The 26,984-nt window shown below is 37.1% G+C and overlaps 2 protein-coding genes across 11 annotated transcripts in view; one reads left to right on the forward strand and one right to left on the reverse strand.

The window, feature by feature from the left end:
• The window catches only part of LOC124308606 (uncharacterized), a 157,035-nt gene that overhangs the window by 76,250 nt on the left and 53,801 nt on the right, over window positions 1–26,984 (reverse strand). For all 10 annotated transcript variants that reach the window (XR_006909044.1, XR_006909043.1, XR_006909036.1 and 7 more), the window contains one exon: window positions 13,281–13,448. The gene's annotated coding sequence lies outside the window, so the exon portion shown is untranslated. The remainder of the gene's footprint in view (window positions 1–13,280; window positions 13,449–26,984) is intronic.
• LOC124308604 (B-cell receptor CD22) overlaps window positions 1–26,984 on the forward strand; it is a 115,889-nt gene that overhangs the window by 40,870 nt on the left and 48,035 nt on the right. The window contains exons 2-3 of the mRNA XM_046771444.1: window positions 14,286–14,418; window positions 26,537–26,751. Coding sequence (XP_046627400.1) covers window positions 14,286–14,418; window positions 26,537–26,751 — 348 coding nt within the window. The remainder of the gene's footprint in view (window positions 1–14,285; window positions 14,419–26,536; window positions 26,752–26,984) is intronic.

The raw sequence follows: 26,984 nt of genomic DNA on the forward strand, positions 1-26,984 counted from the left end.
AAGAAACAATTGGGAGTGGGGTGGAAATTTGGAATTTCAAAAGCTCCGAATGCACCGAATACCGAATTTTTTTATGGCCAAAGTTGAGGTGAAGATATCAAACTTTTTATTTTTATATTTGTATTGATTGAGCGAAAATTTTTGACAAGTGAGCGAGTTTTTTTTTTTTTTTTTTTTTGCGCTGCGCGTATTGCTGCTGCTATGGTATTATTAAATTTCTATGCAATGAAAATAGTCAGTTGCAGTTGGTGTAATCACATTTTTCACAGTGAAGAAATAATGAGCAGCGTGAGAGCAGAAACCCAATTTTTCACGGTGATTTTATCGAAAAAAAAAAAAAAAGAAAAGAAAAGTATACACCACGTGCATTGCATAACGAACAGAATTTATTGAACATGGAAAACAAAACAGCTGGAGAAAAATCTGAATAACGAATAAACAAAAATGAGCAAAAAAAAAAGAAAACGGTACGCTTGAATAAAATAAAATTGAAAAATATCAAAAATCCTTTCGGAGCTTTCGTAAAGTTTTATCCGGCTTAATTGCATTGTCTCCCGTATATATATATATATATATATATATATATATATATATATATATATAAATATATACGAAGTATAACAATGGGCGTTGCATTGTTTGCATCGATGTACATCAAGCGTAAGGAATTTTTCACAATTTTCTCCTTTCTCTCCCTTATTAATGATCATAATTCATTTTTATAAGTGCAGGCTTGAAAAATATTGCATAACAAAATTCAGGAGTAATTCAAGCACGATGTGTATGGAATAACAAGTGTGAAAAAATAGATTCTACAAAACGTGCTATCCTCGTTTCGCTTCTGTAAAAAAAAAAAAGAAAAAAGGATGAGCTTCTAGCCAGCATATATGACGAATCATACATGAACGTACGTATTTACTTGCCTATATGTATGTACATACATACATACGTTATTTATACAGAGATTATTATGCGCAGGGAACCCTCGCACTGCTCATTGGATGCGCGTGTTATTAATCCAACGACGCATAAGTGCCCATTACATTAATATTATACATAAACGCGTGTATGCATCTATGCATAAGTATTTCCAGCTGTATGTGCATAGCTGATGGACGGTCAAAATGGACGAGGGATAATTAAAACATGAATGAATGGCTAAGCTGAGTTTTGAGCAGAACGGATTTGAACGTTTTAAATTTTACCCTTCCCTAGTTTTCTCTCTCTCTCTCTCTCTCTCTCACCGACTCTTTCTTTCAATCGTTTTTCAGTTTTATATATAATTTCACGTACTATAGAGAATGCATAGCTTAGTCCCAATTACTCAAGTAATTACCCAACTCTCGAATTATTCGCTCGCGTTGTTTCGTTGTTCGTATTCTCTCTCTCTCTCTCTCTATCTCTATCTCTTGATACTTTTATCTCATTGGCTGGAAACGGGTTTTTCAATGAATTTTTTAACAGAAAAAGTCACTAAATCGAAATGATGTCTGTTCTTTCACCATTTTTCAAATTTCTGTAACGGAAACGGACGATAACGTGTTGCATAATAATGATAATAATAATAATAGTAATAGTCGTAGATTGAATTTGAAAAACGAGATTAATCGATACAATGCGAACAGTGTGATAAAATATATGAAATTAATAGGGTACAAAGTGAGATGCATTTTTTTTTTCTCTCTTTTGGTTCATACATGGAAATTGATCGACTCAAGAGACTAGCGTAAGGATTTGGTTCAAAAAACACGTCAGATTTCAGCATAAACATTATATGCAATAATTTGAAGACTGGACCGATTGAAAAAAAAATATTTGGTTTTTTTTTTTGAAATTTTCTTGATGATCTAAAACTTTGCTCAAACGATATGAAAATTCCCAAGAAATTCTCAAAACTTGGATTTTTTATTTGGGACATTTCTAGACTGAATTTGATATAAAGTAATGAAAAAGATAAAATCGTTGAATAATGGAACCAGTCTAGAAATGTTTTAAGTGAAAAATGAGAGTTTGAGAATTTTTCGGGAATTTTCATACCGTTCAAACCATGTTTCAGTTGACAAAAAAGAATCGAAAATGTTGAAGATAAATTTTTAAAAAATCGGCCCAGTTTTGAAATGTTCAGAATAGACGTTTGTTTAGAATGACGTTTAGAATTTTAAATAAGGTCCTTTGCAAAATCACTTTCAAATATTCATAAATAATTTCAGCAGTTGAATGAAAAATGTGAAAAAATTCAGGGTACTATATTTTAGAATCGGGAGAGTTGGGACATTTTTTTTAAACACAATAAAAAACGTCGAGGATCAGACGAAGGTCAAGTTCGCATGGAATCCCCCATAAACAAACCTTGTAATTAGTACCTCAAGTACAAAAAAAAAAAAAAAAGTGAATCCCTCTAACGTGTTTGCTCTACGAACAGTCGGTCCTGCGGCAATGAGGCAAATAATAAAACGACACGCCGGCTTCCAAGGCAGGCAAATAAGCTTCGAAGCCGAAGGGACCAACCGGCGGATGTATAATTAGAGTAATCACTGGTTAACGACAATTGGCGACCGCAAAATCTACCTGAGTACCAAATTCAATTTATCAAGAATACGGTAGCGAGTCGCGAAGCTTCGGGGTATAAAGCTTGCTGCCGCGTCGATTCTCGCGAGGCCCGAAACGACCTTTGTAATAGCCGACGATAACGGACCGATTCTGAATAACGTTAACAACAAATGGAAACATCTGTAATGGACCGTCATTGAACCGCCTAACCATGGTAACCCCGACAGTTGGGAAACTCTTGTCAGTAATTTCCATCGGTTTCATGTCGCGGTCGAAGAGAGACCGAGCTCGGTTTCATCGATATTGAGCAGCCCTGTCACAACTGCCTTCGTTCATTTCCATCCCAACTTTCATCCGCGATAAAAATTTTCCACGGTCATTCGAATGGCGAAAAACCACGAGATTGAACCAAGTTCTCGATCGAGTCAAGATCAATTTTAACCCTTTCAGTCACGCGATTCGGTGTTTTTTTTTCTCTTTCTTTGGCTCGGAATTTAAAAAAAAAAAATTAACTTTATAAAACTATGAACAAATCTTCAAATTTGGGTGAAAACGGGATTAATTATCTATCTACGATGAAAATTTCCCACGCTAATTCGAATAGCGAAAAACCACGAGATTGAACCAAATTCTCGATCGAGTCAAGTTCAATTTAAACCCTTTCAGTCACGCAATTAATTTTTTTTTTTCTTTGGTACGGATTTTAAAAAAAACTTAATTTAACAAAACTGTGAATAATCCCTTAGAATGGGGTGAATTCTGTTTGCCAACAAATGAATTCCAAGCGTTTTTAGTGTACGTTGATGATTAAATTTCTCCGCTACCTAATTACATTCACGAAAATACGTTTTCTTTTTTTTTTTTTGTTTTTTGCATATGTTTATTTATAACAATTATAAACAATTATGCATTCACAAGAAATGATAATCATTCCAAAGTTTGAGTATTTTTTTATCTGAAAATGCGAACAAGTCAGGATTTTGCTTGGAATGTAAAATAAATTATAAAAAAAGAAAAATGGTGCCAATATAGTGACTTCAGTAACTGAAAAAGTTAACTAATGATTCGTAGGTTAACTTTACATAGTGTTGAATTTTTATCAAAATTTATCAAAGCTGTGTAAGAGTTGTAATTTCGAATTGTGAGAGACTCAGAAGTTTCGAAATCTCGGACTAACCAAGTTTTCAAATTTCAAAGTTAGTCTTCCTTTTTTCTTTCTATCTTCGGGAAACCAGATATCGTATGAATACTGAAATTGTCAACCCAATTTCCATCGTGTTTTGTATAATTTTTTGGAACTGTTAGTATATTTTACCGGTCTGTGTTTATTTTTACACACTTTTACTTGTCGTCGTCTCTGCTTTTGCGATATGGTAATAATTTCAGAAGCATTAAAACCTCATTAAAACCAAGTTTTATGTGTAGAACTTTACGCGCTGGTAAAATTGTCGACTTCGTCTCCAGATGAACGGAGAATTTCAAGTGAAAATTAAAAGCACTGACGACGGTGGTTATACCAGAATTTTAAGTGAAAAATAATTACGCAATTCCATGTCAAATCGTGAAAAGAAAATTTGACAGGTAAAAATATTTTTCTCAGTCAGTTTATCGGGACGAAAATATAAGTTTGTCGTTTCAATTTTTTCCAAGCTGGTAAAATTTGAAGAACCTAATTTCAATCATCGAGAAAACAAAAAAATCATCATCATAAAAACCGAATTACATTTATGAATGGAGTTAAATCTGTAAGGATAAAGAAATAAAATTACAATACGACTATAAATAGACAAACACAAGACAAATGTTTAATTCCTTAAAAAGAAAAAAAAAAAGAACCAGCCAACAGGAAATACGTTTTCAAAAACTCATTAAACGTAAACTATAACCCAGTCCACAAATTACGTGTCAACGTGTAGGTTGTAAACATGCGTGTAAAAATTGGCCTGGAAATAACTAGTAGCATATGGCTACAACACTTTTGTGGGGTGCGTTTTTTTCTTTTTTTCCGTAAAAAAATACGAAATTAAAAACAGTAAACCACACTCAAGTTTGATCACCATGTGCCGATTGCGAGAATTCTTTCAGTACGAGATGCGTGATTTAAAAATAAACCAAAAGTTTTAGAACTTTGGCTGCTTATTTACGTTTATTTATTTTTTCGTCCCTTAAAAAATTATCTTCGACTACGACCCTTGTTCGGGGTAGTCCTTCAATTGGACCCCGGACTTTATACAACGATTTCCATTCACAAGGGTCATTCTTTGTCCACTCAACGAATTGGAGTGCCAAATCTTTACTTGACCTCCTCATCGATTTTTCGTCGACTTGTTCGTCGAATAGAAGCAACCGATGAACTAAACTTCTCAGGATATTTGTCTGATTTTTTTCTTCAATTTTACGCATTTCCAGATATCTTTGTAAATTTTCAAGACTTCAAAGTGAATTGATTTTGTTGATTTTACAAAAAACTAGAAAGAGAAACAATCGATCGGAATAACTTGATCATTTTTGTTCTTTTCGGACAAAATAAATATGGGGAGATTTTTTTTTTTTTTAATACTAGTATTTCGAGACCAGTTTCAGTGTCGACCAGATTTCGAATTACGGACCCGAAATCTCTTTCGTTCGTAACAAGAGTTGAACTTCCCCTCAAGAGTTGAATAGCAAATAATGGGAATCTCGTTCCACACGGAAATTGTATTTATATAGGATAATATGGTCTGACCAAATCGAGTTTCTATATGAGAGCAACGAGACGCTTTGAGAACTTACAGAGCTAACAATTTGTCGGAAGTTCTGAAAAGAATTTGCATGCACTATGGGGACAATTTCACAACGATATTCTATTGTAAAAAACTTAATGGTTGATAACTCTCTTGAAACAGAGAAAGATCAAAATGGTAAAATTTCACAAAGCCAGAAATTCACAGTACTGAAATTCCTCGATCATTCGGAATTTCAATGTTTCAGATCTTCAACTTTTGTCATTTTCGCACTTTCGGAACTTCGACTTGTCGGAGTTACGCCCTTTCGGATCTTTGCACTTTCGGAACTTTGAGCGTTGGGTTTCGGACCCTTCCGAAACTTGGATGTTTCGTCAAAGTTTTATTTCTTTACTTCGAGTCTCGGGATTAAGCGATTCGGAATTTGGCGCTTTCGGAACTTTACAAATTTGGAATATCAACCCAGCCCCCGATATCCATTCGACGTACTACCATCGCGTAACCCAATTGCTAAGCGTTATCGATTCCGCCTAACGGACCCCCTCAACAATCGTGGTGTTCCTATGATTCCGGGTAAGGTGATTCATCAAACTTTCGAAAATTCTGTTCTCTGGTGGTGACGTAACGGAGTTGGTGGCGGTGTAGGTTTTCCCCGAGACGCGAAGGTGCCCGACAATCAAAACTTCTTTCGAACTTCTATAAAGTTATATAGGCACCTCCCTCAACGTTATACAGATGATATTTTTTATCTCTCGCCCAGCTATGTTGCTCGCTTGGGTTAACCAAGGTCCCTCATCTTTCCTCCTTGGAGAGAAGACGACGTAGCGGGTCGAGGACGCGGCTTGTGAAACGATATGCAGCTGGGGAGACACTTCCGAAAGTTAACTTCCGTACTTATCTCGTGCTTGGCTCGGTTGTTACTTCACTTACAGTTTTGGTACTTGCGCCAGATTAGACAAAGCTCCCATCCCATCCAAAACTCCTGACCTCACCACTCGCATTATTCTTTTCAGCGAAGAGACAAGCTCCGTCCACCGTCTGAAAAAGGGATGAACCAGGCTCTTCGACCTCTCACTGAATTATCCTTCAAGTCCCACTGCCGCCAACCTTAAGTGGGGTTACAGCTTTGGTGGTCTAAGATCATACCGATTTTCACGAGTTTTTTTCAAAGAAAATGAAAACACTCGGAGCAATATGAATTTAAATGATTTGTTATTTATGGTGTCGGGTACATTTTATAATTTCTTCCTTGAAATTAATAACAAAATGACGGCATGGCGCAAACAAGTAGCGAACTACCACGTTTTCAGTCCAGTGGCGCAGTGGTCAATTCTTGTCCGATCAATTTGAAATTTTTACACCATATTTAAAACCTGTTTATCGAATCAAGTTCGTGGTTATATTTTTGAATTTGAATCCCAAAATTTTCTGCTAAGAATTTTTTGACCATTTTTTGTTCGTAAACGTGTGCGTTTGAATCGAATCAAAAAAAAAAAAAAACATTTGGTTTACAAAATTAAACACAAAAAAGTGTTTCAACTCAAAACACATTTTCTATATGCCACAAGTTGTACAGTGATGTCAGGAGATTCGCCATCCAAAAAGCCCTCAACTTGGAAGTCGTTCTCTACGAATATTAATTTGAACGAAAAAATTATAACATATTCTTGAAACTATGAATAATAAAGACCTAAAACTCAAATCACACAAAATTTTCAATTTTTTCTAGAAAAAAAGACCTGCTGAGAGTGGGTATGATTTTAGACCTTCCAAGCGAGTTGCTATTTTCTAAACACTTGCTTCTCATTCTCGTCGTTCCAACAGGTCAACTCATTTTTTTTTTGAGTCTTCAACTTCACGCTGTAACCAATCTATGACACCTCAGTCGCTGTTAATAATGTCAAAAATAATGAAATTTCACTGATTCCTCTCAAAATTCACAAGTCTTAGATACAGCTGAACGGATTTCATGTGAATCCTTCACCCCCGACCTTCAGGAATCCGAAGAATTCGCCCCGGTAGTATCAGAGTGTTGTTAATATCACCTAAAGTGAGGTCAAGGGTGAAGCCGGACAGAAGCCGTAGATTAGCCGAGTACATCGGAGGACATCCGAGAGTGAACAACTTCAGGAACCTTCCAAAAAGCAGCATACCCGAACCTTTGTTACCAAGAGAGGTCGAGGCTCCTCAACGAACCTTTGAACGGTCGTTATAGAGGACAGGAACGAACATCGATGTGACAAGGGTCCTGGTTTTTCACCAGCAAAATGGCGAGTGCATTTATAACGTTGTTGTTCGAACCGATCCTGATGATGTGATGAGATCGGATCGTGTCAATGAAGTGAGCAATTCCTTTGGGAGTGGATATTCATTCATCCGGATATTCGTTTCCATTTGGAATTCCGAGTGTGATTGATCGTCTGTCTTGTTTCTGAGTAATTCATTATGCAATTGTTCGTTGTTGGCTTGCGAAAATCAGGTTAATCACTCTACTACGTGTAATGATTAAAATTCGAAGGAGAAACTTTGACTTGTAACCTATGTCATTTCGGGACATACCTTCGTCACGTGTGGTCCGGAGCCTCTATTAGGATCGGATTACACGGGTTGACACATTTCACAACATACGCATAGGTTCATGGAACAACAAGAAGTCAGGTATTGTAATTGATTTAATTGATTCATTAATCATTATCACGCGTTTACGACGCGAGGTTTTCCTTCAAGTTTAGCGAGATATAAATACATGTATACCTTCTAGTCCGATCCTCGAGATTGGGTTAAAAGAGGACATCGTAGTTGGTAAATAATCAGGCTTTAGCAAACATTGAGTCGGGCTTTTGACACCGCGTTAAGGGTGAAACGCGGTCTGTTGCTTTTCGGTCGTGTTGAAAATAAACTCCGGATACACCTGACAAAATTTGAGAAGGTCGGAAGAAAAGGGCGCGGCTATTTCCCTCTCGCTCCACTCGGTTCCCTTGGCCCCTCTCATTTTCCCCCATACGTGAAAGGTGGAAACGAGAAGTTTGCGCCGGTGGCTACGCGGGGTGGAGAAAATCCTCCACTCAGGAGGGCTAAAGGAGCCTCAAGAAGCTCTCTCTTTCACGGAAGGTGAGTGCCAACGCGTCGCGTAGCGCCTCGCGAGGATAATAAGATAAGGAAGAAATTTTGGGAAGTGTGTGTGTGTATATACGCAGGCTTGGAGCAGAGGCTTATCGAAAATGCGTCTAGAAGCGTGTCGCCGGGGGAAAAAGAAGGGGGAATGAGGTTCGGAACGAGGCGCGAAAGGTAGAAAGAAAAAAATTTATGAATGCGTTACGCATCGAGTAGAGTAGGGGAACATATGAAAAACCGTCCATTAGGGTGCTCCTTATTTAAGGTGTTTACGATTTTTTCCGCTCCATCCCCCAAATCAACTTCAAATAGTTCAAAAACATTTGTATAATTTTTTCACATTTTTAACTCAACTCTAAGATAGTTCGCTCGGGGATCAAAATTTTTCACGGGAATAACATTTTTTCTCAGTATATGTTTTATTGTAAAACTAATAATGTTCCAAAAAATCTATAACTGCTAGGTTTTAGTCGACGTTAATGCTATTACCTGGTAAACAAATACACGTCATCGTACCAGTCGATCTAGACGAATTACAATTCTTCTGAATAAAAAAAAAAGCCAGATTTCGAAGGTGTGCAATTCGTCTAGTTTGACTGGTATCGTGATGTTGATTTTTTTTTCAGATAGTAGCACTAATTCCCACTAAAACCTAATGGTTGCAAATTTTTTGGCACATTATTACTCTTACAATAAAATATATACAGGCAAAAAAAGTTTTTTCCATGTTATTTCCATGAGAAATTAAGCAATTGTTTTTTAATTATTTGAATTTAATTTGGGGGGTGGGGTGGAAAAAGTTCGTCAACACCCGTAATACAGCCATTTCAGTAAGCTTTTCTTTCTCGAGAGAAGGTACATAATTACAAGAATCTTATAGCGGGGTCCAAAAAGCCGAAAGACAATCTAGAGATACCTAAAGAGGAGCTCGGTAATAAAAACAGTTCAACAACGTCAAATTGAGCGTAAAAGAACCTCTTGTTTGAAAAGGAATCTGTCGAAGAACCGCTCCACCATGTTTAATTGAAAGCTCGATAACCACCCTCGGCGCTTCACGTGCCGGAACTTTCTTCTCGGTAATCGTGCAGGTAGTTCAGGCAATAAAGCATCAGTCACGGCAGACTTAAAATTTAAAACATGTCTGGGGGCTCATTCGAGGAATTCACAAGAGCTTCGGGGTTTCGTAGGATTTCTTGGGCTGGGTAAAACATGAGAACTTTATGGATCCATTCGTTCTAGATCGATATGGCAACTGCCATCACCTGCCGAGTGTTTCTACTGGTTTGAGAACAAACTTGATCATATGATCATATCACTTCACGGATCCTTTCATCCAAGGTCAATATGACCACTGTGATCAGCTGCAGAGTGTTTCTAATGGTTTGGGAATAGACTTGACCATATGACTTTGTGGATGCTTTCGTCCAAGATCGATATGACAACTGCCATCACTTGCAGAGTGTTTCTACTGGATTAGGAACAGACTTGACCATATGACTTTAAGGATCCATTCGTCCAAGATCGATACGACGACTGTCATCGCCTGCAGAGTATTTCTACTGGGATGGGTACAAGCATAACCAAATGAGAGTGAGGTAACCTGCACATACATGGAGGTTTCCGACGTCGGATGCTTCATCGGCAAGGGACGTGAGCCAGGGACGCTCGTTCATCCATAAACGAAGGGTACACGTGGTTAAACCGACGAAGTGACAGAAGTGTCACCTGCGTCTTGACCAGATCAATCATACAGCCCAGCCGCTCAGCGCGTGCTTTTGTTGGATCAAGTTTGTGGGCGGAGGGTCAGGACGGCCGGATTCCCGAACCCGTCTTGCGGATCCCGTAGGTGTAATCCCTCAATCTAAGCAAAGGCGGGTCCGGAACGGTTCCTTGTAGACAGAACCTCCGAAATATTTTGTCAGTGCACACAATGGAGGGGCTCGATATCTAAGGGGCGCGGCAAAGCCCTGCTTCCAAGAATCGCGTGAATTTTCAACCGTTGACAAGGATCTTTATCAACTCGCGTTCATTCTCCGCGTTAACTTTTTACAAACATCTCGAAAATCCTCGGAGGCTCGAATTTGAACTCGTGAAACTATCCTCAAGCCACGTAAAACTAATAACGCAAGACGATTATTACACGTTACAAGAAGTTCTCAGAATCATTCCTCTAATTGAAGCCCGTTCAATTTATGCCGAGTGAATTTACGCCAGTGAAATTATCCACTACCTCGGATCGAGTACCTGCTCTAAAACAAGTTTCTCTTAAAGTTCAGAGTCAAGATCTCGAACCAGATTTCGTATCTAGGACTCCCTTCAACCAAGTAATTTTCAGATTGAACCAGAAGGTCAGCATCAAGGTTGTCAAACTTTCGCGACGTTTCAACACTTTTTCGTGTTATAAAGTAAAGTTTGAACGCCGTTAAATTTCAAGTCGAGACATACGCGTTACTGTGGTACTAATGTACAGGGTCAAAAAAAAAAATTACGTTGGCGCTTGCGAATCGGTACCAAATGGTAAAAAAAAATTACACAATTTTTTTGGACTTTTATTTCATTCCCCCTAGTTTCCCGATTCAAGCAAAAAGATTCAACTTATTAAAAAAAAAAAATATGCTCTATATTCACTATATGTCGTACTAAATTTTATTTAAAGGTTATTCGTAGGCAAAAAAAAAAATCCATATTCTCGAACATTTAGTGAGTGAATGAGGATATTTATCAATAATTTGAAGCATTCCGCTCGAACAGGGAGACTAAGTGAATGAAATGAAAATCTAAATAAAATTAGAGATTTCTTTTTCACCATTTCGAACTGATCTAACAGGTTCTACCATGAGTTTTTTTTTTATTTGTTAACCCCATATAAGGACCACCTTGATACTCGTGTACGGCATGAATATTCTGTCGGTAAATCTTCTGTGCTAGAGAAAAAGAAAAAAAAAAAGAAAAAAAAATAGGGCTGCAGCTTATTAAATTCTCGGCGGAAGTTATTTCCCTCGCATATCGGCCCATCCTCGACCTGTCATCGGCACGTAAACTAGCTCCGCAGCTTCATTAACCGCGAAGCGATGGCTGACTTCAAGGTTAATGAAATGAAGACGACGTGGTTACGGTGGCAGGGTCGAGCTAGGAACTGAAATCAATGACGGTCGAGAAGTTATGTCGGTACTTCCATCCATAATGATAAGCTCCTTGGGCTCGTGAACCGGTGAAGAGCCCTCTTCAGTGGTCGGGTTAAGTTGGGCGTCAGTCTTCCGCGTGGAAGTGTGGAAATCCATTCGACAAGTTTCGAACAGATCGAATAAGTTTAACGGTAGACTTTAGTACCGAAATTAACGGGATTAGAGTTCGGAACCGAAAACTGAAGTTAATCGAGTTGATTTTCGTTGACAGAATCTCTTCTCAGGTACTTCGGTTAAAGGGAGGGTTTAAAATCATACCTATTTTTACAAGCTCTTTTTTTTTTTTTAAAGAAGAAAAAGAAAATGAAAACACTTGGAGCAATTTGAGTTTAAGGGCCCTGTTATTTATAGTTTTAAGGACTATTTAGAATTTTTTCATTCAAATTAATAACAAAATAAGCATCGAACGACCACATTTTCAATCCGGTGGCACAGATTCCTTGGTGAATTTTCATCCGATACGATTTGAAATTTTTACACAAACTTCAAAAATTGTTTATCGATTCGAGCTCTTGCCTGGATTCTTGAATTTCAATCCCAACATTTTTTTTAGCAATTTTTTGATCCAGAATTGAAATTTCTTCTTCATAATCGTATATCTTCGGGAAAAATTGTTTTGTTTTTAATCAATCCTCCATTTTATTATTAATTTCAATAAAAAAAAATTCTACAATATTCTTGAAATTATAAATAATAAAGCTCTCAAACTCATATTGCTTCGAATACTTTCATTTCGTTAAAAAAAAAAAAACTCGTAAGACAGTAATGATTTTTAACCTTCCCTCCTTCCCTCAATAATCTTTGTATATACCGTGTAATTTTTATATTTTATTTTTCATCTCATACTCGTAAAATTTCTTCAATTTTCACGGAACAAGGCTCATCCTAACAGGAGATCATGGTTTGTAAATTCGCTGTCAGCGGGAGCTTCAATAGCATCTTGAAATACTGTTTTCAAAAGTGTCGGAAGCTCTCAAAGCGAACGGAGACATAATTTCGGGATGATCAGGTGTGAACGGTAGTGTGTGCGTGTGTACGTGTGTACGTCACTGCGTCGTTAAGACGGCCAAGTGAAGTAGAGAGAGAGAGAGAGAGAGAGCAGTAATCCTCTCGGCGAACCCTTAACTTTAGACAGTAAATTAATTACCCTACTCTTCGAGCAGGTTAATTATTAACGAGCCTGTAGTAAGTGGAGTGTGAACATTTTACGCCTCCGTAACGAGCTTTGCCTACTATCCTCGCCTTTCCTACTTAGGACTACTTCACTCCACTTCTCGCATCACCTCGTTCTGGATCTACGGAGACCAAAAATAGATCCTCGAAGTATCGCCCCTCGTCTTCGCGCAGCTGTAGATCACTACTCCACCCTCATATATATATGTGTGTGTGTGCGTGTGTGCACCCTCTCATAGAAGTCCCGATAGGCTATCGCCTTGACTGACGCTTCGCACACTTTTTACTCCAGTCAAGTTTTTCAACGCTCGTAAAAACCTTACACGGAAGTTTTACTCTCGTCGATGATACGCGTTTCAAATTATTTCGTTGGTAATTGCGACGATACTGTGGGATTTTTTTTTTTTTTTTTTTTCACCCATATTTATCGGACTCCGAACACTGCCGCTGAAATGTTTTGACGTTCTGTTTCACGCTCACTTAATGCCACCCAGTGGGAATCATTAATGATTAACTACTCGAGTCAAATAATTACCTTCACCAACTACACGCCGAATTAATTTTGCGTGTCTACTAAGCGTAGTCGAGGCTCGACGTCTCTGATCGGTTGCGATGAAAAACGATGCACCCAATCCTCAACGGTTACGTAGATCATCTTCCATATTTATCTTCGATCAGTGTCTTGGGGTAGATTGCCATTGACCTGCAACAAAAAAAGAAACAAAACAATTTTTTCTTCTCCTTCTTATTGTTATTTGTAATTATAATTTATTGGACGCTCTTGAATCAAAATATAGTAGTAAAAAATATGTACCACGGATACTTTTCACGTTTAAGGTTGGTTTTTTTTTTTAAATTACAACCAGACGCTAATCATAGCAACAATATTTGCTGAGAAAGAATTAGAAAGCTAAGAAGTTTAAGCATAAAAATCGTCAGAAAATCTATTTACTAGTATAATTCTAGTTATTTTGCAGTTTTATTTCTTTTCATATCATCGATTGGAGATTCACGCCAAATCTCTCCTCTATTTAATTTCATCTTCAAAATCTCTTTCTATCAGTTCGAACTAGTTTTGTGCGTACAGATACTATTCAAATAGATTAAAATAGTGTAAATCCAAAAAGAAAACACAGCAAATTCTGAATTTTTAATAAAAAAAAAAAAAATAAATAAATAAAATGAAAAGCAGATATGGATTCGAAACATTAAAACCTTCGTATCTATAATGTATCTTTTTTTTTTTTTTCATTTTTCAGAGAGGGAATTTCAGTAAAATTGTCGACACTTAAAATTAGTATCCGAAGAAATAATTTGGTGTTAGAAAAAATGTCTACCTTAACTGCAAATGGAAATTCAGTAGTGAAATTTGATTTGCATCCTGTTAATTTCAGCAGTCGCATAAAATATTCGCTCTAAACTCTGGCGGTATTTTCTGACAAATTTCGAAGCTTTTCTACGCCACGTCTCGTCTATAATTAATTCAATTGATTCGTACGAATGACTTTAATTGAAATGGATATTCTCCTGAATTTTTCAGTGCCGGCGAAGCTGATTTGGGCGGTCGAGGGTGACCACGTTGAGTTACCCTGTGACGTGACGCCGCCGAGACCGACGGATTCCGTCAGCATGGTCCTTTGGTTTAAGGATGACTCAGGAATTCCTTTGTACAGGTAAATATACGCGATCTTAAAGCTGAGGTGATTAAGTTCTCTCAAATTGTACGCGTTCAGGACGAAGTTACGATGTTCCCGATTTCACTGCTCCACTTTCCTTCGCTCCATAAGTGCGAATATTCAGGTCGAATCAAATTCCGAACGTAATCGTAAGAGACAAAAAAAAGGGTCGAAACAAAATATTGCGATCAGGTCGAAGCAAAGCTTTTATATTGAAAATAATAACCGCTTAAGACGAGTTATTTTTAGTTTTTAGTTTTTAAATCTTGCGGTTGAGATGGATCAATATGGCGAACGACGCGAAGTCTGCAAAGTGGAAAACTTTCTCGATCCAGAAATTACAATATTTTTTCTAAAATATCATGCATAATCATTAAAGATTTGAAAATATGGGTAGGGGTAAAAAAAAAAAAAATATAGAATTGCTGTTCAGAATATCGAATTTTCATAGACGCGAAAATCTTATTCGTGGAATTTAAAAATGTGGAAAGTCCAAGTATAGAAAATTGTAAATAGAGAAAGTCGAAATACAGAATGACAAAATATATAAAGGTCAAAAAATAGAACGACAAAATCGAGAGGAATTCTGTCGATTCTAAAGTTTTAGCATTCTACGTTCTGACCTTTCTAATCTTTTACTTTTCCATACTTCGACTTTCGCGATTTTTAAATTATGGATAAATCAAGTGTTCCCTTTTTTAAAAAATCTTTACCGCGGCCCTTCGATTTTTCGATCTTCCTATACTTTCACCCCCACCATAAATATTATATATCATACCCAGATGAATATTTCAACTCGAAATCCTGGGCTTCTAATTGGACTGTTAAATTCCCGTATGCAAATTTTGATGTGTTTAAGCCCGTGTGCTATGTGATTTTGTTTCAGTTTTTATTAATTTCTCTCTTTCTCTCTCTCTTTCTCTATGTAATTCGAGGTACATGATACCCGTGCGTGGTACGTAGGTACATATGTACCTACAATATGTAGAGAAACGAAGCGAGCAAGCTGCCGCGCAACGTTGAATATTCACTCGGGGTTAATGCAGGTGAGTTATTAACCCACGAAATACAGAACTCAAATCCATATTATAATTCAATTTCGTGAAATGGAACGCGAATATTTACGCTTACGCGAAACCAATAATTATTCCGTGCCATGTCTGTTACTTAAGCGCGTTTATGCGACTCCGTATTAGCTTCTATTGCGGCATGCGGGAATATTTCATTCAACCCTGATATCCTACATTTTGTTGCATCGCTGCATGCAGTCGCTAATCACGAGTTGTTGTATGCGTTTGTAACGGTTTGTTGTAGATATCGAGAATACAATTAAAATTGAAAATGAAAATCAAACAATCTTTTTTGCTCTTAAAATTCTCTTCAGAAATATTCGTGTGTTGTGTTTTTTTGTTTTTTTTTTAATTCAAACAAAATTTTATCCAGGATGTTTAAATATTTTTTCTTCGCAATTTACCGTTTGCGAATGTTTTGTATTTCAGTCTTTAATAATTCGAGGCAAGATGGATTTTTCAATTGTCTAATTTCGTTTAGAAAAATCTCCGCAAACAACTGTAAGAAAATTTCGATGTACCGCAAGAATAAATGTGTGAACAGTAGCAAATAGTTAATAATCAGAAATATTCGTTTTTTTTTTTTTTTATATATTTTTTTTTGTTTAAACAGGATTTTATTAAAGATATTTCAAAATTTTCTGTCCGAAATTTACAGCTTTCACATGTTGTCCTTTACAGTCTTTAACAATCGGAGCGAAAACGGATTTTAAAATTTTCCGAATTCCGTGTAAAAAGAACTTTCTAAACAATCGAAGAAAATTCGTTACACCGCAAAAATAAATTTTTCAACCGTATCAAATGATTAATGATAGCTAGACGCAAGAGGTGCATTGTGTTCAAACAAGATGTCGAACCAATAAAAATCGAGTATCGATCTTTAAAAACCAATTGAATAAAAACATAATCGCATAGATGTATTACAACGACACCTCTGAACAAACTCCCGACGATTTTGACGCACTGCATCGAATGACGTAGGTGAGCAAAAGGCATCGACCTTTGAAATTGGTGCAGGTCGAGTTGATTGGGGAGGGTAATGGCATGCACTCACTCGCGGAATCTGAAGTATGTAAATAAACAGCTCGTTAAGTCATGGAAACGTTAGAATTTCCTCGGTTCTCCAACGTTATTCATACACGATCCGTATATATATATATATATATATATATATATGTATGTGTATGTAGGTAGCTAAGTATGTACCTGCAGAGCTGTAGGTATATTTTTCACATTTTTACTCTCTCTCTCTCTTTCTCTCTCTCCCCGCAATGCAGTAGCCAAGAGATATTATCTCTCCGGTGGGAGGGAGGAGGTGGGCCAAGAGAGTGAACAAACATAAAAGCGTGATTATTTCTGAAATTACCTCGAGGCAAAAGAGTAAAAAAGAAAAAGTAAAAGAAAACGACGTGAAAAAGCGGAATCGGTTAGGCAATTGCTTAAAAAAAAAAGATAAAAGTGGAAATAAAACAAAGCATTAAATCCACCTTTTCAAATTTTCACCCTCACGTTTCTTTTCTTTCTTCCTCTCTGTTGGTCTGAATAATTATTTTTTTAAACCCACGCCTGTGAAATATATCGGCATGTAAATTTAAATATTTTGAAAAAAATCTCATTCTCTAAAATAATAACACACATCAAAAAGCAAATATAAAAATTTCCGTTTCGTTTTTATTGAGATGAATCAATTTTTATTCTATACACATCGAATAGTAACCAAAATTTTTGTTTGTTACTTGTAAGGTTTATTTTTGTCTTTTTTACGTTCATAAATAAGTCTTAAAGTTTTTGGATGATATTAACTAATATGAGTGTCTACTCAAAAGAAAAAGGAAAAAGCTTTTCACCAAGATGTGATGCACTTCATCGTTATTAACTTTATCAGGGTCGGTATAATGAGAGCGCGATGAGAGATAAAAAGTCTATAAGAAAATAGAAGAAGTGGGAGAAATATGAATTTTTAAACTTTGTTTATCGCTTCTTTTACATTTGTAGTTTACTATTAATTATTGGTTTTGAATAATAGTGATTTAAATACAAAACCGAAGTTTGCTAAATTTTTATTTATAATATGTATCCTAAATCCTAAACAATTTTCCGGTTTCTACAGAAAACAAACTTCATCCAATAAAACTATTTATTCCCGTCTCAACCATAAAGTTAACTTTTTCGACCTCAAAAGCGGGACAAAAGTGGCATATTTTTCCCGAAAATCCAAATCAGCTGTAAATATGAGCCTAATTTAAAAATCCCATTTTTCAAATAAATATCGCGGTCAGAGTTGACTCGGAAATAAAGTTCTGTACGTAACTCGGGAATAAAATTCGACTTTATTCCCTAGTGACGTAATGTAATATTCTTCATTTATCAGTTACATGGAAGAGATAAAAATTGGACATCTAGAATCCAGACTCAAAATGAAATAAAAATCGAAATATCATTCTTTGCCATGCCGCGTAACTTTGGTGCATGTGTTCATTGAATTCCATTCATTTGAACCGTCATATCGTTATGGAGTGGCGGCGATCAATACCTACGATAACTTTTCCGACAACTTTTCAATTAATAACTAACAATTATGCAAATCTAGCGTCGATGGCTGGGAGGAGGAACAACTTTGCCGAGTTGGTTTTACCGAGCAAAGTTCGCCGTTTGGTTCCTCGATTAATCAAGGATCCAGTCATGCCGGGTACCTATTCTATCGGCGTCGTTATAAGCGTGGACCAATATGTAACATTCCGTGAAACGCGACCTCGAACTGTCGTTGTTTCAATCTCTTACAATGCGCGATGCGCAACTTTGACAAGTTGGCGAGAAACGCGGACGACGTTCACAATCACATAACGAGTTGAATCAACTCTGAGTGTGAAAATTCATCAGCAACACGAAACGATTTTGTTTAAATTATTGTTAAATTATTTTCCATATTATCGTATTAATTTTCTTCGAACGAATTTACTGGTTTTCATTGAAATTATGTGCTAAAATTTGATGAAAATCGTACAAAAATTTAGTCACGAAATTGAAAAAACGCACTTATTCTTTTTTTGTTTTTTGTGTCGATTATTTCTCAACACAATAATTCGCAATTCCTTTTTAGTCAATTGAAAAACAATAATTGTGGGAAGAGCTAAACTGTGAAAAATTTTCAAGACAAAATTCTCGAAAATTTATGACGTCGGTAGAAATTGATGAGAAATTCGATTTCTAAAATCAACCATTATTAGATTCAATCAAAGTGAGAATATAATTATTTGGTAAACTGAAATCTCTCTGAAATTTTTTTTTGGTCAATCTCGAGAAACTTGTTTCGATAATTTCGAGACTATTGAGTGACGAAAATTTTTATCAGTGTACGATACAAAATTCTGAGTAATCGCAAACGCGAAATGAACACTTTAGAGTAACAGGGATGATTTTTGCAGATGTCTGTTTTTTTTTTTTCAACATGTCAATGGATTGAAAAATGTATGAAAATCCAGGCAATGTTTAATTATTCAAAACTTGGATGGAATATCGTTGAGTATTAGCAATACTAACAGAATGCTACTGAGTATCAACAATGTGATTGAAATATTCTTGAGCACGAGTAACGTTGATGAAATATTCTTAAGTATCATCAATGCGAACGTAATATTCGTGAGTATCAATAGCAATATGAATGTACTATTTCTGAGTATTGAATAAAATGTTCTTAAACAGTATTAATATGAACGGAATATTCTTGAGTATCAGTAATGGGAATGAGATGATCTTCAATGGTACAAAAGTAAATGAAATATTCCTGAGTGTTAGCCATGTGAATAGAATATTCCCGAGTATTAGCAAAGAGAATAAAACTTTCTTCAATAGTATAAATGTAAACAAAGTACTCCTGAGTAGCAATAGGAATACAAATAGATAATTTCTGAGTGCTTAACACCCTGCATGTAATATTCTGCAATAATTACAGCAATGTGGACAAAAAATATTCTCGAGTTTGAAAAAAAATTTCTCACGTTACGTTCTGTATAATTTTAAAGAAACGTGTTGAATGTGACATGAAATTGGGGGGCAATTAGTGTAAAGTCGAGAGTAATCAGGAACGTCGAGAAAGAGAGAGAACGGGAATTGCCGTGAGATCTGAGGGCACGGAGTCCGGGGGTGTTTTAGGATTTGGTCGAATCGAGGGTATCCCGTCTCTCGGAGCGATCCCGAAGGAGAAGAAGAAGAACAGGAACATCCGACACTCGCCCTTCGCCCATCGAAGCAGCGTCGGCTCGCCGCCACACATCCTCCGATATAGTGGACCTTCATTAAAGCAATCAGCTTAGTCAACGAGGCCGACAGTTTCGCTTCGCGGGCTTCTCGACTCTCGCGGATGCCGGGAAACTGCGTCCGGTGCTTTGGCAAAGTCCCTTGAATATTTAGGGAAGGTTACGAAGTAATGAATTGGATGCAAATTGTCGCTAATCCAATTTCAGATCTACGCGGTATAATCGCTGCTTGTAAGCTCTACATCCATCCCCTTTATATCACATGTACGTATACGTGTGTGTACGTGTGCCGTCAACGTTACACTCGTACATCAGCTAAATTATAGCTATTTCTAATCTAGCCGCATATTTCAACCGCTATTTAATTACCTCGTACATCAACGTGCCTCCTTACCTCGGGCTATGCAAGAGCACCGTATAAGCTGTCTGCGGTAATTATTATGCTTTGCGAAATTTCTTGAGAGGCGTTCTCTGACGGGGATAGAAATTATTAAACAATCTTCCCGATGTTTTGATCGTATTGTATTAACAGTTGAAAGCTTTCGCTCGCAACGAAACATCTTTCGTCTACAATGAGAGAAATTTTTAGTTCCGGTTACCGTTCGGTTGTTAAATATCTTCATTTTTTACCACAAACGAAAAATATAGTTCTAGGCAGAAAATGAAAATCAGTTTGACAGCTGTTACCGGAAACTCTAGTATCCGTTACTATTCTTTCTCATTACGATCACTGTTGCTAGATTTTCTTGCAACCGTTGCGAAAATTTAACGCTCGTGCAAGAATAAATTGACGTTAAAGCCTTGTTTAACTAAAAAAAGTAGAGTAAACCTCGGAAACTGATTTTGCCTTGCAATAACCAAAAAAGGATCGACGATAGCGCAAAATGTTTACGCGTACCTCGTTCTTCGTAATTCCAACAATACTCAATCAGTTTTTTTAACGATACTTGTTTTGCCGAATTTTTCTAGTTACTGCAACAAATGAAATTTTCCTCACTGTAAAGTTAATTAATTGTTATCGACGATTTTACCATCCCATCAAAATCAATTCTATTCGAATTCTATATGAATTATCAGTGTTGCTAAACATTTCCTCGGTACCTTTTTCCACCAATTACACATTATCCGAAAAATTTGATGCTTTTCAGGAATGAATCGTTGACTCTATTAAAATTATCTCATTGCTGTGCAATTTTAAAATTTCAAAAATTATTAATCACGTTATTTTACACAATTTATTACAATCGTGTTAATATACAGTAGTTTATTGTACAAACGCTGCAGGAGAGCTTATACTTTTGACGACATATTTTAGGATTATTTTGACCCTCGTACAAGGACTGGTTAAAAGCAGGCACGTAATCTCTGGCACGTGTAAGTAATTTATACGGATATAAAGTAACCGCTTAAGGAGGTTAGCTCAGCTCTGTAAAATAAATTGTGTCGTAATTACATTAATAGACAAAATTCACGGGTATGTAATAAATTCGCCAAATCAATTGATTTTGAGATCATAATCCCACTCGAGAATATTTTTGTCACACATTGTAACAGTCTGAAGTTGTAAGAATTTAGAAGAATTAGATAATGCGATAATTCCTTTTATAAAAATGTATTTTCTGATCCTGACCAATGTCTATTGATTCTAACAATATCACTCGGCTGCTAATTATCACTGCAAATTACACGTGCGGTTATGTTTCGAAATTTTTGAAACATCGATTGGTAAAATTCCGTGAAATTATTTTTGAAATTGTTTATTCCATCGCCCTGTGAATTTCCAAGAGTTTTGAGGAATTTTTATTCTTGTTTTCGTTCTAGCCTCGTTAAAGAAAAACTTCATTGATCTCTCTTCAAGTTTCTGTATCATTACGAAACTTAAAAGCAAGGAAATTAATAAGCACCTCAGTCTTATTATCAATGTATTCCTGTCCCAGCTGACTTGGGACAGTCCTTAGAGGAGGTGAAAATAAGCGGGACCTTAATCCTTCGCAGTTAGGTAAGGGAAAGGATCGAGCTGCCGGCGTGTGGCCGATGATTGAAATAATAATCAAGCTGGAAGAAAAGTTTCACGCAAACTTTCGGCAAAGTTGTCGTGACAGAAGTTGATCCTTGAAATTCTTGCTTCTCGCCTCTTTTTGCCTCTCCCTTAATTCCGAACTCTGATTGTATCGCCCCTTCCCTTCACTTCCTACCGCCCTCTTTTTCTTTCAATCGCCAAAAGCTACTCAAGCTTTGCAAGCTTTCGTTTCGTTTCGACGGGGCTTTTAGCAAATATGAAATTCGAGGGTAATAACGAAAAGTGATAAGCGAGATAGATAGACAGAGAGAGAGAGAGAAAGAGAGAGAGAGGGAGTTGAGAAACCGTTTGAATCATTTCCGAGAAAGTATAACGAACTTAATACACCGAATCCCGATTTTCCCGGTTAGAATTTAACACTAATTATTACATGACATTAAGGTTCAGGATTCAAAACTGTATACCGAAAGGTTTATCGTGGATTTTTTATAACGGTACTAAAAATCTGAAAGTCTCTCGGAAAATGACATCAATATCATTGATTTCGATTTGATTTTTTTTTTTTTTTATGAACCGAAAATGAACGAGTTATCAGTCAGAGGGGTAATTTTTTCGGAAATGAATTATTCCTCAAATTTTCACGATTCTTTTCAATCAATTTGTTACTAACAAGAAAAATCTATATCATATCGTAATAACTACTCTCGAGTATTGAAAATCTATTACTACACTATCAGAAATAGTGAAAAAGAATAACGTAAGAATAATAATAAACTCAAAGGTCGAAAAAGTTAACGCCACACGAAACAAGTTTTTCCCGTATCCCGTGTACGATGTATGCATTGCGTAATAATTTTTCGAGTATATCGTGCAAGATACGAGCCTTGAGTCCAGCAGGAGTTCCACTTCCTGGGTAACGTATATTAAAAAGTTGGAACGGTAATTGGAAGCTGAGGATAAATAAGACGACAAGGCCGTATCGAGCAGCGTTATCAAAAAGCCGAAAATTGAAGGGTCCGACCCGAAGCCGAGGGCGAATATCATCGCGAAATTGAATTAGCGTGTGTACCTAGCCTGCCAGCCTGGCATCCAGCTCCGGAGGATATTCGGTATCAATTTTCGAGGGTATCTCTCAAGTATATAACCTTCGCAAAGAGAGAGGTGATGTTTCCTTTCATTTTTGCCCGCCTTTCTTTTTTCTTTCTTTCTTTATTTTTTCACCTCCGTCCTTTTAACTCGTCTTGTTTTTTCTCCCGGCTCTTCCTACGATTGCGTAACCCGAGGCTCTGCCGACATAACAGATATTCACTCGATATTCAAATACGGTTATTCCGATATTCCAAAAATTTTACATACGTGTATGTACGTTGCGTATTTTTGCTAAAACTAAAATCGGAGTCCATTTCTGAATCGTTAAATTTTCTCTCAGAATTTTCGTTCAAGTCGTAACTGAGCGTAACGTAACGTTGCGTGGAGTAACAACGTTCCAAAGTTTGCTTGGGTTTTGAGTAACCCCGTGTAAGTAACGCGAAAGTTTCCGTCAAGTTTAATTGACTGGGGTTAACAGACCGCTTTGCATGATATTACGCGGTGGTTTTCTTTACGAAATTCAGCGAATGTCGGAAAGAAATTAACCTTGTGAATCTGAATGTTTTTCACCTTTCGGAGGCAGAGAAAAAAAAAACAAAAAAACAAATGTGGCCCTTGTGTCAGGCTCAAAACGGCGACATGAATCGCGCGCGAGAGGGTTATCAGTTATCGAGAGGTCCGTTTTTCGAAACCCCGAGATACGCGGTTCCCGAGGGAGCGGCCGAACCCGGCTCGATCCGAGGGTTAGATGCTTATGCGGCAGTTCTTCAACCGACCCTCGTCCTCGTCCTCATCCTCGTCTTCGTCTTCCGGGTCCCGCCACTTCAGCCAGCCGCCGAGCCTCCCTGACGCATAATTTAAATTTATACCCCGTCGAGCGAGTTGGCAGCCCTGCTTTAGGACGCAATAAAAATGATTACACCGCCCCGGAACCGATCCGCGTCTGCGGTTCACCCCCGAAATCGCCCTACCTTTTTTTTTTTTTTTTATCATCACCTCAATCCACTTTTTTCAAAAACGAAACCAGCAGCACGGTATTATTTTATCCTACAACAATTTTTCTCACGCTTAATTGTTTCGTTCGACAACTTCGCGTTGATGAAATCACAGACAATAAATATATATATATATATATATATATATATATATATATTATATATAATATATATATTTATTTAATTTTTTTTTTTTACTTCTATTTTTTGAAGCTTTTGAAAATTCTGGACAACGATAAACTTTGAAATTATATACGTTTTACATTGTTTACCGGATCTTCACTGATTTACATTGAAATATCTCAAGATACGGGGATGTATTTTTTTTTCTTTTCACCCACTTATCGTTCCATCTTATCGCAAATTGTAGATATTTCGTCTGGTGAACATTCGCTATGCAAATTTTGGCGATAATTTCATTCGACGTATCTTTCCAAATAAAAAAAAATATGCTGACATGTACATTAATAACGTTACGCAAAATTGTGATTATCGTCGTATTCATCCGAGAGCGATAAAACGTGTGACTATTTCTTTTTCTTTCTTTTTTTTTTTTAACGTAGAATACGAAAGTATCGTACCTACAAACTGTATCACTTGACATAAATTGTTCAATCATGCATGTGAAAGTAATAACTCAAGTTTCATTCAGTCGATTTGCAATTCAAACGGCAATTTCTTTGTCGTAAGAGAGAGAGAGAGAGAGAAAAAACAACGAGGTGCAATTAATTATACGTATAGCTGAAAAAAAAAAACGGTAAAGAAAAAAAAGTAAAAAGTTTAAACGCTTTATCGAGCCAAGTGGGGCGCGGTGAAATATATATATATGGGGGTCCTCGAAAAACGTGTTGCTATAACTGGTAATCTGGAGTGTGAAACAATTGATGTTGCCCGCTGACCGCGAGGGGTAGAAATCTTGTAAATCAGTCAAACGTCGCTTATAGAATCTCGTATAAAATACTCTCGGTAGAGAGCGAAAGCCCGCGTGGAAGAGCAGCTCGCACCCCTGCAAGCACACTCTTCGCATAAACATTATCCTCCGACGCCGGTTGGCTGCCACTTGAGTAATCCGCCCACTCGATCTATTTGCGAATAAAAAGAGGAAGGAGCACGAAGAATAACAAAAAAAAAACCTGACGAAAAAGAGAAGCAAAAAATAAAAAAGAAGAAAACAAAAAAAATGAAGTCGACGACAAACATTCACCTCTGCGAAAAAACGGAAAACGTGAATGAAAAGAAAAGATAAATACCTACTCGCATCACTTTATCCAGATTTAAACAATTCATTGACGGAATGGGAACATTGCAATGTTTTTGAGAAAAAAAAATTTCATTCGTTGTATCGAAGAAGGTTCGTAGCTGTAAAGGATGATGGACGAGATGAATAAATGAAACTTAATTACAACGGCTGATTGATCGATTAATTGAGGAATAACGATTTTTTAGAAATTTACAATTAATCGGTCGATGAAACGGAAGATCGATTGAAATTTATGATCAATCGATTGATCAGTGAAATTCTTTGAAACCATACAAAAAGTTTCAGAATTTTATCACTTGGCTTCAATTTTACTGATCTCAAAAATCATTGGCAACTATTTAATTATCGGTATTTCTGATTAATCAGTTATTGACGAAACGGACGATTGATTAGGATTTGTGATTGATCACCATTGATCGGTGAAACCATTAGTCAAATTTCCTTTGTTCCTAATTTAGCCTCGATTTTACTAATTCTAAAAATCGTCAATAACTATTCTGACAATTCTTTCTCCTTATTCGTAAAGTTATAACAACCATGAAAATTGTAACATAGAAATTACTGCAGACCTTCAGCGCGACGTTTGATATTAAATGGTAAAATAATTATTCCCCGATGGTAGATCGATTATACAAAGACTGGGATATTGAAATAAGCGCTTGAACACCGCGTAAATTACTGGCAAAAAGCCAAAGGTTCATCGATTCTCTTCATAATCAAGCTAAAGCCGTTCTTTTGTCTGTTTTCCATTTATTTCTTTTTTTTTTCTCCTTCTTCTTCTTCTTTTTATTTTTCTTAATTCCCACCAACCTCTTCCACCGCTATTCTCCTTCTTATTATTGTTATCTTTGTTCCCAGCAATCGCAATTTGTGACTCGAGGTAAAACCGCGGGGCGAACTGCGCCAGCAGGTAGGTAGGTAGATAGGTAGATAGGTAGGTAAGTATTATAAGTTCCCCGGTGGCTTTAATTACTTTTCCAAATTCCCGCTGCCGAGTAGGCGACAGTCCTCTCGGTTAGCGAGTAAAAAGGAAATAATTATTTCTGGCCGTACGATGGCTGGCTGGTAGCAATTAAGGGACGAGCAAGGCGAGCGAAGCGTTGGCGAAGAGACGCGAAAGCAGCAGCAGCCTCGAGTTCACCAGGACTCGAAAACTCTCAAGTCAAGCCGCGAGCATTAACCCCTTTGTCAAAACCGGGTTGGGCGCATTGATAATCGCTTTTCGACCATACCTCGTCATCGTTAACTGCCAATTAACGCCCCGAAAGCTCTTGCAGCTCTTACCAAGGGCAGCCGCTGGTTTTGGAAGGGCAAACTTTATTGAATATCTAACGACCCTAAGCTCCCGTACGAAAGCTCAACGTCGATTGTCGTCCTGTGTACCATAGCTCGAGCCATCCATTCAATCTCGCTTCTTGTCGCAGCCTCGACGCCCGAGGTGGAGTCCTGAACAACTCCGTACACGCTGCCCTGGTCAACGATCTTGGGAAGAAGAGCTTCTTCCTTGTCGGAGATGGTCACCAAAGGGCCAGGCTCAAGATAGCCAACGTCACGTTCAACGATCAGGGTGTCTTCAGATGCAGGGTCGACTTCGCCAACAGTCCGACCCGCAACTACAGGGTCAACTTGACTCTGGTTGGTGAGTAATTTGCTTCGTTAGGTCAAGACTCGTGAAAATCGATTTCGAATATCAATTACCGACCGGTTCATAACTTTTTAGTCAATGTATCAACGCTTCGAATTTCATCATTTGTCGTTATTGTCCGAAAAGATGTTCCATGGAAATGATTCTTATAAGGTATGAGACCCTAAGATTGATTCTGTCACATTCAAAGTCGGTAGTGTAGTTTGCTACCACTCCTTTAACGTAGG

The sequence above is a fragment of the Neodiprion virginianus genome, chromosome 7 (genome assembly GCF_021901495.1).
Source record: "Neodiprion virginianus isolate iyNeoVirg1 chromosome 7, iyNeoVirg1.1, whole genome shotgun sequence".
In the NCBI taxonomy this organism is placed as follows: domain Eukaryota; kingdom Metazoa; phylum Arthropoda; class Insecta; order Hymenoptera; family Diprionidae; genus Neodiprion; species Neodiprion virginianus.